Source organism: Neophocaena asiaeorientalis, unplaced genomic scaffold (assembly GCF_003031525.2).
Source record: "Neophocaena asiaeorientalis asiaeorientalis breed wild unplaced genomic scaffold, Neophocaena_asiaeorientalis_V1.1 scaffold648, whole genome shotgun sequence".
Lineage (NCBI taxonomy): Eukaryota > Metazoa > Chordata > Mammalia > Artiodactyla > Phocoenidae > Neophocaena > Neophocaena asiaeorientalis.
The window spans coordinates 2,581,785-2,601,054 of NW_020172781.1; the positions used below are offsets into that span (position 1 = coordinate 2,581,785).

The 19,270-nt window shown below is 40.5% G+C and overlaps 1 protein-coding gene across 2 annotated transcripts in view; it reads right to left on the reverse strand.

Annotated features, from left to right (window-relative positions):
• The window catches only part of PTPN11 (protein tyrosine phosphatase non-receptor type 11), a 78,324-nt gene that overhangs the window by 37,085 nt on the left and 21,969 nt on the right, over positions 1–19,270 (reverse strand). For both annotated transcript variants that reach the window (XM_024741478.1, XM_024741477.1), the window contains exons 3-6: positions 17,072–17,266; positions 15,107–15,299; positions 11,935–12,051; positions 11,170–11,283 (exon numbers count right to left, since the gene is read on the reverse strand). In XM_024741478.1, the coding sequence (XP_024597246.1) occupies positions 11,170–11,283; positions 11,935–12,051; positions 15,107–15,299; positions 17,072–17,266 (619 nt within the window). The remainder of the gene's footprint in view (positions 1–11,169; positions 11,284–11,934; positions 12,052–15,106; positions 15,300–17,071; positions 17,267–19,270) is intronic.

The following is a 19,270-nucleotide window of genomic DNA, read 5'->3' on the forward strand; positions in this document are numbered from 1 at the left end:
CAGGAGATCTTCAACGGCTGAGGAGCACAGCACGGTAGACTTAGAGTCAGAAGTTCTGGAAGTTCAAACCGCAGCCAACTACTTGCTAGCCACATCCTTGGGGACAACTTCCTCCCTTCTTCTGGGCTTCAGTGTCTTCATATTCAAAATGAAAATGCTATGCCTCTGGTGGGAAATCGGGAGCCACTGAAGGTTTTTGAGCAGAAGAGTGACAGGAGAAATGCTGAGAGTAGATTAGCATGAAGGGCAAATGGAAGGGCAGAGGCCGAGAGTAAAACGGCAGCTGGTGTCTTGTGAGGCGATGAGAGCCTGCACCCCTGGCATCAGGCGAGACTCCTGTCTCTGCTGCTGCCCACCTGGGCAGTCCTGGGCAGGTGCCTTGATCTCTCAGAGCACCCCGGGACACAAGATCTACCTACCGCATAAGATTTGGGGATGCAATGAGATGATTTCCCTAGCCCAAAATGCAGCACCAAGCAGACAATAAATGCTAATTTCTTTCCTCCCTCTAAGACCACAAAGACAACTAGGAAAGAAAAATCAACCAGACCTGGTGAATGGAAAGCAACACAAACTTAGCGGTAATCAGAGGAGGGTGAAAATGGATGTGCTCCTCAGTGAAGAGCAAGTTTAAAGCAAGATAAGCAGAGGGCCCAGACCATGTCCTGGAGAACCACCAGAGTTAACTGGTTGGGAGAAGAAAAAGCAACGAACAGCAAGAAGAGCACAAGGGAGGGGAGGAAGGAATAAACCAGGCACATGCCGCTGCGGATCAGAGAAACAAGAAAATGGTGGGAATGAGGAACTGGACAGCTGTCTCAAGAGCGGCTCACGGAAGAAAGAGGCCAGAGAAAGGATTATTTTTTAATCTTAATAAGAAAGCCACTGGTGTCTTCTCAAAGTGTTACTTCAGCATACTGTGGGCTGTCACATTCCAAGGTTAAAGAAGAAAGGGGCTAAGAAGAAATGGAGGCTGCAACACAGGCCCACAGTGCGGAAAGCAGCAAGGTTGTTCAAAGGCAAAGGGGAAGGTACAGCAGAGATGTGAAAGCACCTGGAAGCACCTTTGGTTCTTCAATTCTCTGTAAAGATGTCAAGCATCTCCAGCAAATGAAAACAACTCTAAAGAGAAAAACCTGACACTGGAGGGGCATAGAACAAAAGCAAGGGCGGGCGGGGGTGGTGGTGGTGGTGGAGTGGGCTGAAAGAGAAATAGTTCAAAGGAAACAAAGGAATTTCTCCAGAATGGAGCTTGTGGAATAAAACCCCTTAGCCACTGTGATGCTCTGCCCACCAGAAGGGAGCAGCCCTTCTATCAAGCAGCCGGGAGCTCAGGCCTGCATGGAAAAGCCTGGTGACAGCTCAAGGCTGCCCTCCCGGAGCATTTTTAATCATGAGGCTGGAGCCCTGGTTGTGGTAGCTGTTCAATATGGCTTTGCTTAGTCACCAAGCAGAAGATTTCCACTAGAGATCACCAGCAAGAATTATTTTTTGAGACACAGCTTTGGGGTGCAGTTAAAGCCTTGTCTCCATAAAACCTAACCATCTCCAAGTAGAATTTGTGGGTTTGAAGAAAGGCACTAGCTCTGTCGGTTGGCAGAGCTGCTGGTGGAATCCAGGACATCTGTGTGGCTGTCAGAGAAATGCCTGCGATGCCCATGCAAACGGAGCACAGCTTCAGACCATGACAGGGAAGAGAGGCTTGTATAACAGAAGGAGGCTGGGCTTTAAAAAAAAAAAACCCAATTACTAAGGAAAATAAGCTTTAAAGAGCTGAGAAAATAGAACCCCAGTTAAAAAGGTGTTGTGGAAGGTTTGTCTGTGTGTACTGTGTTTTTTTTTTTAAATCAGAAACAGAGGGTTCAAAACTAAAATCTGCCTGAAATTCATTACTGCGACCCTGAATGACATCCTTTTAAGCAAGTGTGTAGAGGGGTCTCAGAGACTAAAATGTGCATTCACCAAGCCTCAAACAGGGGCTCCAAATGAAAACTGCATGGGAATAAAGACGAACATCTCAAAGCAAAGCCTGGAACATTCCTCCACACTTTTTAAGCATCAGAAAGCTGTTCCCTATTGAATATAAGCAAAGGGTCTGAAGCCAATACAAGTCTCTCTTGCTATGGAAAACAGCTCAGATTCAACACAACACAAATACTTATTTTGTGCCTCCTGTGTGCCAGGCTCTCTGCTGGATTCTGGGGCTACAGTGAACAAAACAGGACTATCTGTCCTTGTGAGGCCCACAGACTGACCCCGACTATGTTTTTAGTTAATATGCACACAGCAGACATAAAACAGCAGGATCAAAGTTTGTCTCTTCATTTTTTCACCAACAGTTTCATTTGAACAAGACCTCTTTCTATTCCAACAGACCTCGTAACGCCATCTGCTTCTGTGGATTCACAGTGACAAGAAACAAACATTAAACCAATAACTACACAAATTATTCATGAATTCCAAGGATGGTAAACTCTACAAAGGAAAGGATCTGCTGCTATGTGCACATATAACAGGAAGAATCAATCCAGGCATAGGGACAGGGATCAAGGAGGTTTCCCTGAGAAAATGACAAATGACCCTGATGCTGGGAACTGAAGAATGAAGAGACGTTAGCAAGGTGAAGTGAGGAAGGAAGAACATTCTAGTGTAATCCCACCTGTAACACAATTGAATTAGCTGAAGAATCATATTCCCATTAGGTATGTAATAGGCAGTTCAGACTTTAACATGTCTAAAATGGAAGTTGATCACTTGCCCCGAAACCCATCCCTCCCAGTTTCCCCCAAAACTCATCCCTCCGAGTCTCCGCCAAACCCATTCCTTCCATTCTTCCCCATCTAAGCAAACGGTAAGTCCATCCTACTAATTAATCGCTCAAGCCAAAAACTTTCACCTTATCCTGCCTCACCTCTATCTTAACCATACAATTTGTCAACTCTACCTTCAAATACTGACAATTCTACCTTCAAAAAAGTCTCAAGTTCTCAAGCACCTCCGCTGCTGCTGCCCTGGTCAAAGCCAACATTATTTCCCTGTTCAAATTATTGCAATTTGCCTCCCTGCCCATCTCCCTGCTTCTGTCCTTCTCCTTGCAGACTGTCCTCCGTGTGGCAACCTGAGTGATCACCTCACTCCTGTGCTCAGAACTCTCCTTAGATTTTCCATCTTACTCCAAGTAAAAGCCAACAGCTTTACCCTGACCACAGTGCCCTGTGGGATCTGACCCCTCCGTCATGGCTCCACCTACGTTCCCTCTTGCTCACCCTCCTCTGATAGTACTGGCCTGTCCGCTGATTGCGCACCACGCGCATTAAGCACATTCCCACTTCAGGGCCTTTGCACTTGCTGTTCCCTTTGCCTGGAATGTTCTTCTTGAGGTTATCTGCATGCCTTGCTCCATTATTTCCATCAGGTCTCCACCCAAATGCCACTCTGTCAGAGAGCTCTATATAAAATGGTGATGCCCCCATCAGCACACCCTTTTTATCTTCCCCTACTTTATTTTCTTCACAACATTTATCACCATCTCACATAATGAATACTTACCTGCTCCTTTGTTTACTGTCTGTCTCTCCCAACTGACTCCACAAGGATAAAGACTATGACTTGTTCTCTGCCACATCCCCAGAACCTAGAACAGAGACTCCAGCATAGAGTCTGTGCTTAATAAATATTTGTTAAATGAATGAACAAATTAATCACTGCCACCACCAATGGCTACTGTTTGGGGGAGATATTTTGGGGATGTCTGCCCAATTCCCTATAACCTTCATCTGAGAACTATTTTTCCCCAAACACAGTGGTCCATGAAGATGTCTTTGTTCTATGTGATGGTGTCCTTGGACCAGAGATGGATGGCGTCTGAGCCAGTGAAAATCGCTGAGACTTTGATACAATGACTGAAAGTTGCCAGTTTCAATATCTGAAAGGGGTAAGAAGTAAAGTTCGTAAGTCAAGAAGCAAAGAAACCTTCCGCAGGGAAAGAAGAACGAAGCAGGTGTGTGGAGAGCCGGGGTTCTGGATACAGAGGGGGCAGTGAGATGGAAGAGGAGGGTGAAGGCAAAGTCTGGCAGCCGAAGGACAATCAACAGCAAGATTTCCATCCTCAACTTGGGTCCTGCAGTCAGATGACGTCCAGGCTCAACTCACAGTGCCCCTTGGCAACTCAGGTCTAGAGACTCAAAGGGAAGAACAGGCACAGAGAGAGGGCAGATACCCTATAAATGCAGCCATGCGATATGCCTCTCACGGTGACACACAAGGGCTGAATTCAGGTTTCGGGTAACTTGCACAACGCAGGGACAAAATTGCAGGATCAAAACCTGCCTGATCAGTTATTTAGTGTCCGTCTCATTTTGACAGAACTTTACTTCATTTCAACAAATCTAGAAATACTTTCCACTTCTTTACAGTCATGGCAGAGATATGCAGGAGACAAAAGATGTTTACAGAAAAGGACAATCTCATTTTACCACAGGAAAAAAAATGGGGACTCTATAGGAAAAATTAAAAACTTGGGTTTGCAATGTTTTGACCAGACCACATACCCTAGAAGAAAACCACCAACCTGAATTTATTTCAGGAGCAAAGGAGAAAAGAACCAAAGAGCTTCACAAGAGACTTCGTATTTTAAGATGCATCAAAATCGGAAGTAATTTGTAAGTGTCTTCTAGGGGAAAATTACCCAAAAGAACACAAAGAGTTTCACAGAAAACGAGAAGCCGGGCATACAGACAAACAAAACATAGCTATCAGAGTTAAATTATCAGTGGCATTGCAATTTAGAGCTTTGGTTCACTTTAAAGACCACCAGAACACACAGTAAGAAGGAACTGATCCCAAATTTATCACCTTCTGGGAAACAACTAAGATACAATCACTAAAATAATTACTGCCTTGCTGTTGGATCAAACTTCAGCTTCAGAGGATTTAGATTTTAATGAGTCTCTGCTTCCACATACCTAAGTTCTTCTATAATGGTTCATTCTGTTCTCAGCCTTATTCCCCTGGCCCCAACCTTAAAGGGCAATTTTTTGAAAACTGACTGGATTTAAGAAGCAGGTACATAAGAGATCTAGAAAGCAGGCCATCAGCTATTTGGATCTAGCTTCAGTTTAAATGAAACGTTAATGCCCTGATTTAGTGCCTGACAATTTATCACCCCAGCCTGACATCTACAGAGGACTTAGTAGAGTACAGATGTGATCTTGTTTTTTTCCATTTCCCCTGAAAGCCAACTCAGTTTTCCCCCATTTTGTTGTTAATAATGTATAAAAGATGAACTGAATTTCAGATGTCACGGACTGAAACCATCAGATCAGCATTTAGAATCAACCTTTTTCCATGGCCAGAAAAGTCAGGCTAGGATTTCCTTCTGAGTTCTATCCTGACCCCGCCAAAGGGATCATAAAAAACTCCCTACTGCCACAAGCTGTAGGAAGGTTTGACTTTGTTTCTCTAAGCATTGCCTAAGTGAACTTAAAGAATCCACCACTGCACCAGATACCCAATTTGCTGCTGTAATTTTTTTAAAGTTCATAGTCACTTTATATGAAAAGTGGTCTGTGCAAAATGATGGCCTCAGCTATTTTGAAGTGTAACATAAAAATGGGACTAGATTATAAAATAGCTCACTGGGACTTCCCTGGTGGCGCAGTGGTTAAGAATCTGCCTGCCAATGCAGGCGACACAGGTTCGAGCCCTGGTCCAGGAAGATGCCACATGCTGCAGAGCAACTAAGCCCGTGCGCCACAACTACTGAGCCTGTGCTCTAAAGCCCGCGAGCCACAACTACTGAAGCCCGCGCGCCTAGAGCCTGTGCTCTGCAACAAGAGAAGCCACTGCAATGAGAAGCCCACACACTGCAATGAAGAGTAGCCCCCACTCATCGCAACTAGAGAAAGCCCGCGCTCAGCAACGAAGACCCAATGCAGCCAAAAATAAATAATTAAAATTTTTTTTAAAAATAGCTAACTTTTTTTTTTAATTTAATTAATTTATTTATTTTTTGCCTGCTTTGGGTCTTCGTTGCTGCGTCGGGCTTTCTCTAGCTGCAGCAAGCAGGGGCTACTCTTCGCTGCGGTGCGCGAGCTTCTCATTGTGGTGGCTTCTCTTGTTGCGGAGCATGGGCTCTAGGTGCCTGGGCCTCAGTAATTGTGGCACATGGGCCCAGCTGCTCCGCGGCATGCGGGATCTTCCCGGACCAGGGCTCGAACCCGTGTCCCCTGCACTGGCAGGCGTATTCTTAACCACTGCACCACAAGGGAAGCCCCTAGCTCACTTCTTGTATTTACCAAAAAGGTTTGATATCTTTTAATTTTAATTAAAAATACTTTTCAGACTTTAAATATGCTAACCAAAATCACGTAGGATATATAATAAAAATTAAAGATGAGTAGGGGGTTCCCTGGTGGTGCAGTTGGTTAGGTTTCGGCGCTTTCACTGCTGTGGCCTGGGTTCAATCCCTGATCGGGAACTGAGATCCCGCGAGCCACACGGCCCGGCAAAAAAAAAAAAAAAAAAAAAAAAAAAAAAGAGAAGCCCCAGCACTTTTTTTTAACACAGAATATCAAAAAAATGTTAATATTAACAGTAATCAGCAAAAAGAGAAAAATATGCAGGCACAAGGCTATCCATTGTATCTTCTTTGTAATATATTTGGAAACTATCCAAATGCTCGTCAACAGGTTGAATAAACTATGGTACATCCACACAGTGGAGTACTGTGCAGTAAAAATGAATGAAGACTATCTGTAGATACTACTGTGGAGTGATCTCCAATGTAATAAAAAAAAAAGAAGTTGGAAAAAAGTATGTAAAATTATGCTACTATTTATCCATGAAAGGATGGGTTATGAAATTACAGATATATATTTGCTTATACTTTTTGAAAGGTAATGATGAACTTCAACTTTTTTTTTAAATGGCTATAAATATAAGGAGGAAAAGACAGGGATAGAAGATAAACTTCTTTGAATGTACTTTTTATATTTGACTTTAGAATCAAAGGCAATATTTTATATAATTGTAAATAAAATTTTATAGAAAGAAATTTCTGAAATCCAAACATAAAATGAAACGAATAACCTAGTTGTATATCCAGTTAGTATATAAACACATAGAGAAGAACTATTACAAATGAGTTGAAAGCACAGTAATTTGACTATACATCTCTGAAGGATCTACCCTAAGGATTAAAAAATAAAAGCTGGAAAAAAAATTAAACTGTTGGGCTTCCCTGGTGGCGCAGTGGTTGAGAGTCCACCTGCCGATGCAGGGGACACGGGTTCGTGCCCCAGTCCGGGAAGATCCCACATGCCGTGGAGTGGCTGGGACCGTGCGCCATGGCCGCTGAGCCTGCGTGTCCGGAGCCCGTGCTCCGCAACGCGAGAGGCCACAACAGTGAGAGGCCCGCGTACCGCAAAAAAAAAAAATATATTAAACTGTTTTCAGTAATGATATTATTGGGGGTAACGGAAGTCTTATTAGTCTGAGTCCTAAATTTGAATTGGAAGTATCATTTGGACTCATAATTTATTTCAAGAAGACAATTTTTTCTAGCTCCACCCATTGAGATAGAAATAACCAACCTGACAACAATAAACACTTCTGGCTCCCAGACTGTAGTCTCTAAATACCACTTCCCAGGAAAGGAAGAAAGAGAAGGAAGGAAGAAAGGGAGGAAAATGAGAGAAAAGCTAACTCACTCCTTGGAGAAATGACTGATTCCAGTTCTGACATGGGAAATGTATTACACTGTAACAACTTATTACACCAGAAAGTAAGGAATCTAGCAAAAACTACCAGAGTTGTATAGGAACGAGTAGAAGCCAGCTTGCAGAAGCTCCCACTGGTCAAAGCTAAAATAATTTGAGCAACAGAAGTGATAATAAATGCCATAGATAGAAGCACACTAAATATGTTTTAAAAATCCATAAGTACATATTGATAAAAAAAATTTTTTTTGGAGAACACTATTTTTAAAACTACTTAGTAAACAGGAAAGAATCAAGCATATATGCTGCCTTGGTGACAAAAAGCTTATCTTTATAGAAATATTCCAGCTAATAATGACGAATGATAAAGTTATTACACACCTTATAAGTGAATGGATCTAGGCAATAATTACCAGTTGCTCCTTAGAAAATAAAAAGAGAAGCAACAGGACATAAGCACCTCCTGACACACCATCTCATATGTAGTCTTCCCAAAGAAAAACTGGATCTAACAAAGTATCTAGATAGATCAACTTACAAGAAATACAGGGGAGAAAGGTGTTAAAATCCACCACAGAGACACACTCAGAAAAATCCAGATCATAAGTAACTCTCTGGACAAAGGACCTGCTTTCTCCAATAACAAAAACAGTAACAAAAAACAGGGTCCTATGGTCTGAATGTTTGTGTCTCCCCAAAATTCCTATGTTGAAATCCTGATGCCCAAGGTGATGGTATTAGAAGGTGAGGCCTTTGGGAAGTGATTAGGTCAGGAGGGTGGAGCCCTCATGAATGGGATTAGTGCCCTCATACAGAAGGCCCACAGAGCTCCCTCACCCCTTCTGTCAGGAGGGAATACAATGAGAAGTTGCCAATCTGGAAGAGGACCCTCACCGGACCATACTGGCACCATGATCTCAGATCCAGCCTCCAGAACTCCAGAATTCGGAGAACTCTGAGAAATATATTTCAGTTGTGTATAGCCACCCAGTCTATGGTATTTTGTTATATCAGCTGAATGGACTAATACAGAGCGAGAAGAAAAGGGAGTGGAAGAGAAAGGAAGGGAGGGGAAAGGATGGAATAGAGAGGCTGAAAGGAGAGTAAGAATATAAAGAGGCTTAAGATTTTAAAAACAGTGGGAATTCCCTGGTGGTCTTGTGGTTAGGACTCTGCACTTTCACTGTCAAGGGCCCAGGTTCAATCCCTGATTGGGGAACTAAGATCCCCCAAGCCTCACGGCAAAACAAAACAAAACAAAACAAAACAAAACAAAACAAAAAAACCAGAGTTTAAAAACAGAGATCCATGGGGAACTTATTTGAAAAATGATCCAACAACAAACAAATTAAAAAAAAAAAAAGACAACTATCCTAATTGGAACAATGACTAGCTATTTGATGAATTTTTATTATCTTTTTTTAGATGTGGTAGCAGTGTTTTGGTTAATTTTTAAAGAATTCCATGAATACTGAAATATTTATGATATTTCATGTGATATCTGGGGTAACTGGTGAAACTGATAATAGTACATGGGGGTTCTTTATACAAATCTATTTTATATTCAAATTTTTTTCAAAATCAAGTGGGGAAAAAACACTTCCCAATTCAAACAATCTGCGTGTGTGTGTGTGTGTGTGTGTGTGTGTGTGTGTGTATCAAGAAAATGTGAACAGTGACCGATATGTGTTAATATTAAGAAATTGTTGTTAATAGTTTTAGGAGTGATAATGATATCCTGGTTATAATTTTTTTTAATGAAATAGTTACAGATGAAATAACATCTGGGATTTGCTTCAAGATAAGCCAGGGCTGGGGGAGTTAAGTGGGGTATAGTTTAAAAAGACTGGCCAGGGGCTTCCCTGATGGCGCAGTGGTTAAGAATCTGCCTGCCAATGCAGGGGACACAGGTGTGATTGCTGGTCCAGGAAGATCCCACATGCTGCGGAACAACTAAGCCCATGTACCACAACTTTTGAACCTGTGCTCTAGAGCCCGTGTTCCACAACAAGAGATGCCACCGCAACGAAAAGCCCACACACCTCAACAAAGAGTAGCCCCTGCTCGCCACAACTAGAGAAAGCCCATGTGCAGCAACGAAGACCCAACACCGCCAAAAATAAATAAATTAATTAATTTATAAAAAATAAAAAGACTGGCCAGATATCAACAATTGTTAATGCTGAGTGATAGGTTTATATTGCTATAATTATACAATTCACTCTGCTTCTGTATATATTTGAAATTTTGCATAATAAAAAGTTTTTAAAAATAGGCTTTTCATTCAAATTTTGATGTAAGATTTCTAAAATTTCTGCACTTATCCCTCTCTCAACTCAAAGCTCCTTAAAGACGAAACCCTGTCCATCTTGTTCACCATGGTGTCCTTGGTGACTAACCCAATGCTGGTATAAAAGAATAAATGTGAGGTCAAGTCCCTGGTTAGCAATGTTCAGCAATGACCATGACTGTTCTATTCTGTACACATCCTCAGTGCTGCAATTCAATCAATATTCGTGGTACAGAAGTTGGACAATTTACTTAACCTCCCTGAGTCTGAGGCTCCTTGTCTGTAAAGTGGAAATAATATCTCACCAAGTTGATCTGACATACTGTGGTTAAAAGGACTTCATGTGGCCATTCATTTGTTCATTCATTCCACAAATATTTATGAATTCTAAAGTCCTACAAAAAGTATGGAATAATCATTCCCATAAACAGAGTAGTATTAATAAAATAACATAAATATTAGCTAAATGTAAATACTCATTCAACAAACATTTATGGAATTTCTGCTGTGTACTAGGCACTGTGCTACATGCTAAGAATAACTATGAAGGTAAATATGGCACACACACACAAAAAATTGTTTTTGACGAAGTTTTCTGTCACAGGGATGATAACGGAGAGAATAAGATTACAATGAGTTGGCAGGTGACAAACTTCAGTGCAAGAGGAACACAGCCCACTCCCACTGGGGACATTCTCCTACCCAAGCTGGTTTCAGGAAAGAAATCAGTTCCCTTAACCTCTCAAAGATATAAATTTCAACTCCCAGATTAAAGCCACCATGAGATAACTGTCTTTCACTTATTCAGTGCAGTAAAGCCATAGATTCTTTCTAAAGACCACAGCCAATGCTGGAAATCTTCCGAAGAATTAGATTCTTTTCTTTTTCTGGGGTTTTGCCAGCAGTCCAAACCAAAAGACCCAAATGGAGCTATTGGCTCATCCATGTAATATTAACTGCCAACTCCCTTCTCCCAGAACATAATGCAGCTCTATTTGAAAAAGCCCCCTCAGCAACTTGTTCCATGTCAATCAATGGCCAAATTAAGAAAGGACGCAGATCCGAGTCTTTCAGATCCAATCCCAAACATAAAACCAACTTCTCTTCCATTAAGAACAGGATTTAATAAATCACGTAAAAAAATTATTTTTAATAACTTACCTCAAATTCTTCCCAAAAGCCTTGTTTGACTTTATCTGTGGTCTCAGCTAATTTGCTTAGTTCTCGAACCCGACTTTCTATTTCAGCAGCATTGATACGAGTTGTGTTGAGGGGCTAATCAAATTCAGCAGTTGGTGTGAAATGAAGAAAGTATTACAGAAAAAAAGTGTTAATGCAAAAAAAAAAAAAGACTTCTATGTTGGTGTTCAAAGAGGCAAGGACAGGAAGTTCACAGTAAATGTTTTCAAATAGAGTTTCACTTTCCTTTCTGTTCTTTCAGGAAATATATGTTTCTTCAATCTCCACATACTTTGCTGATATAAATTCAAACCTATTTTTCTTTATAAATAGACCACAATGTTAGAGATGGTATCATTTGCCACTAAGTAATAAGTGTGAGCTTTGAAACAGCAATAACTCCAAAATGTAAAGGTATGATCACCTAAAGGTAACCAAAGGTGCATCTACAATGAAAATTTGATAAAAACTTTGCTTTAAAAACTCCATAAGGCCTTTTAGAATTACATACGGAGATAATCATGAAAATGATGTACTATCTAGAATTTGTTTCCAAATACTACAAGAAGAAGGTAGTGAGTGGAGTAATAAATGAAACAAGATTTGATGAGTTGATCGTAATTGAAGCTGGGTGATGGGTACATGGAGGTTCACGATACTATTCTACTTCTGTCTGTTTGGAATATTCTATGTTCGGACTTCTTAAACTCTATAAGGAGGGGGAGTTTAGCTTTCCAAAATGCTTACCTGCTTGAGCTGTAGTACTGTACCCAATGTTTCTACCATAGGATTCTTCTTGTAATGCTCCACGAGATCTGTCAAAGAGTCAAACCGTTCTCCTCCACCAACATCATATTTCAGTTCCTTTCAAGACAAAAAAAAAATTATGTTCATGACCTTTATGTTAAATTACTGTTTTTCCCAACTCAAGTACAGAGACTAACTCTCCCCCAATAATGGAAAGATTGAAGAGCTGTAAGAGCACAAAGAAAGGGAAGCAACAAAGATGATGAAAATGGAGAAGCAGATCCAATGTAAAAGAGTTCATTGTGAGGTGTGAGAAGCTCTAAATAAGTATCCAACATTAACTAGGCCACAAAAAAGTTTCTCCCTCATAGGTTAACTAAATACCTAGAAAAAAAAAAAAAGAAAAACCATATTTACTATTTACTTATACTCTAGGCTAAGTGACTATACACAAGGCTGCTGAACAGAAGATAAATAACTACTTCTCTCTGAAACACAACAAGCTCTAAGGCTGGTGAGGCAGCACTGAAGTCCAATATACAAACCTTTACTTCCATCTTCTAATGAAAATTTAAAAGGGAAATTATAAACAGAGACCAGGAAATTTTTTCTGACAAGGAGACCAGAATAGGCTGTTTCAGGAAAACAACAGGAAAATGGTTAAACTTAGAAAATACAAAACCCTAGAAATGATACATGAAGATATTTGGGTATGACCTTTTATTTAAAAATAAATCGAGTGAAGGGGGAAGAAGCACTTTCAGAATGACAGAGTAAGGACCTCTGAAAATCTGCTCTTTCACAAAAGTAACAAGAACCCTGGCAAAAATTGTCATCAACTTTTTCAGAGCTCTGAAAATTAACCAATAAAGTTCAAGGAGCATTTATTCAAGAAAAAGATTGGACCTTGATGAGAACAACAAATTGTGGCCTTTTAACTTGCCCTATTCCCACCTACCTCTCCCCAGCTTCTTGGTAGCCTTGAAAACCAATAGTCTCATAACCACAGTAGCTGTGAAAACAAAGCAGCTTAGCATAACTGGAGTAGACAGATGGATTTGGAGCTCTTTCCAGACCTATCCCTAGACAATTATCACTGATCTGTTTAGCAGCTCCCTGGGAAAGCCTTATTTTCAGAGCTTGTCTTTATTTGATTGACTTACAGCTTACTCAGCCGGCCTTCAGGGGATCTCCCAAAAACAATCAGCAGCAATTGTTTAATATCACAGTGGCCTAAGGCAGCAATACCAGTCAGGGCAAATAAGAGACTGATCAAAAGCTTAAAAGGAAAACCCAGACATCGTCCACAGGGGGCTCTGAAAACCTCCAACATACCCTTGAGAATCTAGAAGGACATGTGCATGTGCACGTGCATGGCTGTGTGAAGTCCAGGAAAGATCCAAAAAGGCCCTAATCTTTACGTCTAGCTCATCCTGAGGTTCTGTGCAAGCAGGAAGTGAAGACTAAGGCAGAGTTTTAAGGTGCCAGAGCACCGAAGGCAGTCGTGCCCCAACACACACACACACACACACACACACACACACACACACAGAGCCTCCCTGGCAAAGGCTGGGAGATTTAATGTTTCAAGGCATTTAAGGAAATCTCTGTTCCATCATTAACTGATCACTAAGCTACCCAAGCAAAGACTTCAGTGGCCACACAAGACAAAGACAGGAAAGTCACTGAACACACAAACAGCAACAACAACTACAGGAAGAAGAAAAAGTAGCAACAACAAATAATACTGCCTGAGAAAGGAGGGCAAAGGATTTATATTATATTATTTAAAATGCCTAGTTTCCAACAAAAACTTATGAGACATGCAAAGAAACAAGAAAATATGGTCCATACTTGGGGGGAGGGTGGGAAGCATTCAACAGAAACTGTCCTTGAGAAAGCCCAGACAAAGACTTTAAACCAGCTAGTATAAATATATTCAAAGAACTAAAGGAAAGTATAAATTAAAAGAAAATATGAACATGATGTCTCATCAAACAGAGACTATCACAAAATGATAAATACATAAATGTATATAAATATTCATAGCAGCATTATTCATAATAATTAATGGGCCAAAATGCCCATTAATTTTTTAATGGATAAACAAAATGTGGTACATATCCATACAACAAAATGTTTGCCAATAAAGAGTTTACTGACACATGCTATAACATGGATAAACCTTGAAAAACATGCTAAGTAAAAGAAGTCAGTCACAAAAGGCCACATATTACATGATTCCATCTATATAAAATATACAAAATAGGCAAATCCATTGAAACAAAGAGGTTAGTGGTTGCCAAGAGCTGGGGGGAGGGGGAAAAATGGGGAGGGACTGGTAATGAACCCAGGGTTTCTTGTTGGGGTGATGAAAATGTTCTGGAATTAACGTTGTTGGCTGCCTAATTTGTGAGTATACTAAAAACCACCAAATTGTCCACTTTAAAAGGGTGAATTGTATGGTGTGTGAATTATATCTCAATAAAGCTGGGTTTTTTGGGTTTTTTTTTTTTAATCTTATTGAAAAACCGAAGCAATAATAGACAGTTGCTATTTAGGAAACTATGTCAAAACAAAGTTTGATGTAGTTGACCGAGAACCAACCTCCCTGGTCTAGCCATCACATTAAAAACAAGAAATGGTGAGTTCAGTTCTCCCGGCCTTAACCAGAATTCTATAATATGAAAGTACATGTAGTCACAGGCTAGACTGTGCTGACCCAAGGGAGAAGCTGAGGCCATCGCTTTAGAAATTGAGACAGAGGCAGACTCCAGCTGTAACCAAGCACAGACTGAGATACTGCAGGGCTGGGAATTCCCTGGCGGTCCAGTGGTTAGGACTCCATGCTTTCACTGCCAAGGGTTCAGGTTCAATCCCTGGTCGGGGAACTAAGATCCTATAAGCTGCGTGATGCAGCCAAAGAGAAAAAAAAGATACTGCAGGGCAGAAGGTGACGTACTGAGGCATGACTTAATCTGCCAGAGATAGAGAGGAAATAAGTAATTTAATAAAGTTCGGAAATGATGAAACAGTTATAATTAACAAGGTACTAAAAGTGTAGAAGCCCTTAACTAAATGACTTTGGAAGTAATGGTGTCGGTCTTCTCCCAGCCAAAAAACCACCCAAAGATGACGTTTCGCCAGACCCACAGTTCAATCCGGGTTTTACCTGACAGCGGATCATAACATGGGTCACTTTAGACTTGCCGTCATTGCTCTCCCCTTTGTCATCTCCGGTTCGGACAGAGAGAACAAAATCTCCAGGGTGGCTCTGGCTCTCCCGCACAAGAAAGCTACCGTGTTTTCCTTTCTCGGTTAATAATTTCTCTGCTTCTTTCCCAGACAGATGTCCATGAAACCACCTAAATTTTTTTAAATGAAAAATCAATTGAGTTCTGCCATGCGTTCACAACATTCTTTCACAAAACTACCGTACAGTCACCTCTACTCAACACAATTAAAAACAGACACGTTCCTCCAAGAGATTGATCCATTCCACATAAGACAGAATTTGCATCCCAAGCAGGCAGGAAAAATGACAATGGTTAGGATTCCGGGCTTTCACTGGCATGGCCAGGGTTCAGTCCCTGGTCAGGGAACTAAAATCCCACAGATCACGTGGTGCGGCCAAAAAAAAAAAAGAATGACCATTAAACTCCTTAAATGAGCCCACAATCATTTGGAGGCAAATATCCTCAATCTTTCCTATTTTCTTTTAAATACCCCATCTTTTAAAAAGGCAGTTTGTCATTTCTCTACTGCCAAACCCTAAAAGGACCAACTATTTAATTACAGTCATTTAAAGAAGTTATAATAGAGAGTTATGGTAGCGACAGAGAACCATCTGAATGTTTGCCCTTGCTTTGGCATGCAAACACTACATTAAAAAGGATCTTCATTATAAATTAGTTCAGGCATTCCAAGCTTTTCCAGATTTCCAATTTATACTTCAATAGCCTCCAAGTTTGCTGTCAACATCCTTGTACTATCCACTGGGTCATCATTTCAAATTTTAATGCACGTAAGACTTGGAGTAGAGGCAAGGGATTTTGCTAAAAATGTGAATTCCCATGCCTCACAATGAGAGATACCAATACACTAAGTCTGAATGGGGCCCAGCAATCTGCATTTTTAACCAGCACACCAGAGTCCTAATGTAGGCCGTCTGAGGTCAGACTGTGAAACAGTGCTACTCTAAGTTACTACAGAAAACATCTTAACATAGTCATATTAATAATGTGGCTTTTTCCCTCACGATCTTGGTGAGGAAATAAGCATGATCACAGCACATAGTGCTAATGGCTCAACACTAAAGGAATATACTTCGAGGTATTTTTCATCTACCCTCAACTGAACAGAGTAAAATTAAATAAACTGCACAGAGTTGGCTGACAGCCTTTTGCTTAATAATGTGGCTGGAAAACAAATTATCAGCATAAAATACCAGTGACACGAAGGTGTAAGTAGAAGAAACCTACTTGAAGACAGAAAATATTCAAACCTAATTAAGAGACCCTGATTTGGTACAGAGTCAGAGAGAAGAGACTGGGAATGCAGAAAACCAATAAAATTAATGCAAGTTAAGTCAAGCCCCAGCTTTCATCAGCTTAGTTCCAACACTGGGGAAAGATCTCTGAAATAATACGATTCCCTCTAATTAGGGTCATTCTCACACATTTGTGGGTATAACATAAAAGAACTGATGAAAAATCTGACCGAGTCCTCTGCTTTCCCACTTCTGAGCTTAAACTGACATCTGTTGGTGGCATTGCTGAATAGCTGGTCAGAAGCTACTACGGGGAACTGCTATTTTGGTGTTCCCATTATCATTTGTTTTCCTCTCCTAACGCTCAAAGTTCGATAACGCTCAAGGTCAATAATCTTAAAATTATTGCATGTATCAAGTATATACAGGAATAGTCTGAGACTTCTGTAGAACGAGTGTAAGTAACACTGACTGAAGCTTTTGCCAGAAAAGGCCCCTCTGAGAATAATCTGATCCTATTACTCTTACTTTAGTAACACTTTTAAGATTACAGTTTGAGAAACAGAAGTCAAACCCCCATAATGCATTCACCTCACACCTATGGCGTGGGAGGGATGCAGACTCTGCAGTTACGAAAATGTAACTGACCTTTCAGAGGTAGGATCTGCACAGTTCAGAGGATATTTGAGCTCAATAACATCTCCATTCTTCTCTTTTAATTGCCCATGATGTTCCATGTAATACTGGACCAATTCAGCCAAAGTGGCAAACTTCTCCCCTCCATACAAGTCATAGTAATCACCAGTGTTCTGAATCTTGATGTGGGTGACAGCTCCATTTCTTCTAAAATAGTCCATTAGAAAAGTGGGGGTAAAAGACAAATAAAGAGCTACTAGTAAAAATGGATCTCATATTCGTTATCAGATTTCACCTAAACATTGAAACAAACCCAAGGAATGTGCAAGTTTACGCTTTTCCTAAACAAATGCAGTGAGTGAAATAACCACACAGTCAACCATTTCAACACAAAGGGCTCTGCGTATATTAAGTGACAATCATTTTTCTCATCAATTAATCAAGACAAATATCACTAAAATTAAACGTACATTTACCTTATAATCCAGTAAACCCACTCCTAGTATTTTGCCCCTAAGGAATGAAACTGCATGGCTACCAAAAGACTTGTACAAGAATATTCATTGCAGCCTTTTTGTAGCAGAAAAAAATTGAAAGGTCAAATATTTATGGCCAAAATGGATACATAAATACTCATACAATGAAATATCACACAGCAATTTAAATAAAAGAGAGAGAGGACCACTGATATATACAATCAACTTAGGTGAATCTCAAAAACACTACGTTAAGAGAAAGAAGCCAGACACAAAAGAATATATACTGTACGACTTCATTTACATGACGTTGTAGAATAAGCTAGTCAATGGGGATAGAAAGGAGAAGAGTGGTTGCCTCTTAGGGGGAGGGAGAATAGAAACCGGCACCAAGAAACTTTCTAGGGTGATAGAAATACTTAAGATTTTGATTGGAGTTCTGGTTGCATTGATAAACACATTTGTCAAAACTCATCTCACTATACACTTAAGATACTATACATAATTGTATCTTTAAAAATCATTTTAAAGACATAATTAACAGAGTTTCCCATGTGAGATAGCTAGTATGTCAACCCAATGAATTGACAACACTGACCAAAAGTTTCTAAAACTTGGTATTTTAGTTAGCCTAGGCAGTTTGATGATTTCCATTTGGTTTTCTGTACTATTAAGTACATCTCAAGGACACCCGTAATCATCTTTGTGGACCCAAGGGGTCTGGCAACCCCAAAATGGTAATCACTGACCTTTTTTTATTTTTTAGTCTGACCCTATAGTGTTATTGATGAAGCCTCTGTTAAATATAAACACAATTCTACTAAAGATAAAGGAAAATGGAAACGTAGGAAAGTAAGAAAAATTGTCCTACAATGTTAATAACAATATCTACTTCTAACTTTTGGTTACAATCTTTTCCAGTGGGTAAAAAAAGCACTATGGGTCTCTCTCCTCCAGCTACACCTGATTCTATTTTAACACCTCAGCCTTCTATCTCTAACCTTGACTTAACATATCACAAAAACAGATATTTCAGGTATGGACTATAAAGCAACATAGATGGATCTCAAAAACATGATACTGGGAATTCCCTGGCAGTCCAGTGGTTAGGACTCGGCGCTTTCACTGCAGGGGCCCAAGTTCAATCCCTGGTTGAGGAACTAAGATACCCCAAGCCACACAGCGCAGCCAAAAACAAACATGATATTGCATGAAAGAAGCACAATGCAGAATGATATGCTCAGCATGTACCATTTTTGAAAATTTCAGAATGCACACAAGTAATATTATACATTATTCATGACACAGACCACAGACATATGTATATATTATATTTTATTATTATATTCCTTTTATGTTATATTACTTATTATATGTACTTTTTAAAAAAAATAAATGTTTTATTTATTTATTTTTGTCTGCTTTGGGTCTTCGTTGCTGTGGGCGGGCCCTCTCCAGTTGCGGCGAGTGGGGGCCACTCTTTGCTGCAGTGCGCAGGCCTCCCACCACGGTGGCCTCTCCCGCCGCGGAGCAGGGGCTCCAGGCACGCAGGCTTCAGCAGGTGCGGCACATGGGTCAGTAGTTGTGGCTCACAGGCCTAGTTGCCCCGGGGCATGCGGGATCCTCCCGGACCAGGGCTGGAACCCAAGTCCCCTGCATTGGCAGGCGGACTCCCAACCACTGTGCCACCAGGGAAGCCCTGTACTTTTTTTTAAATGAACTAGAAAGAAATACA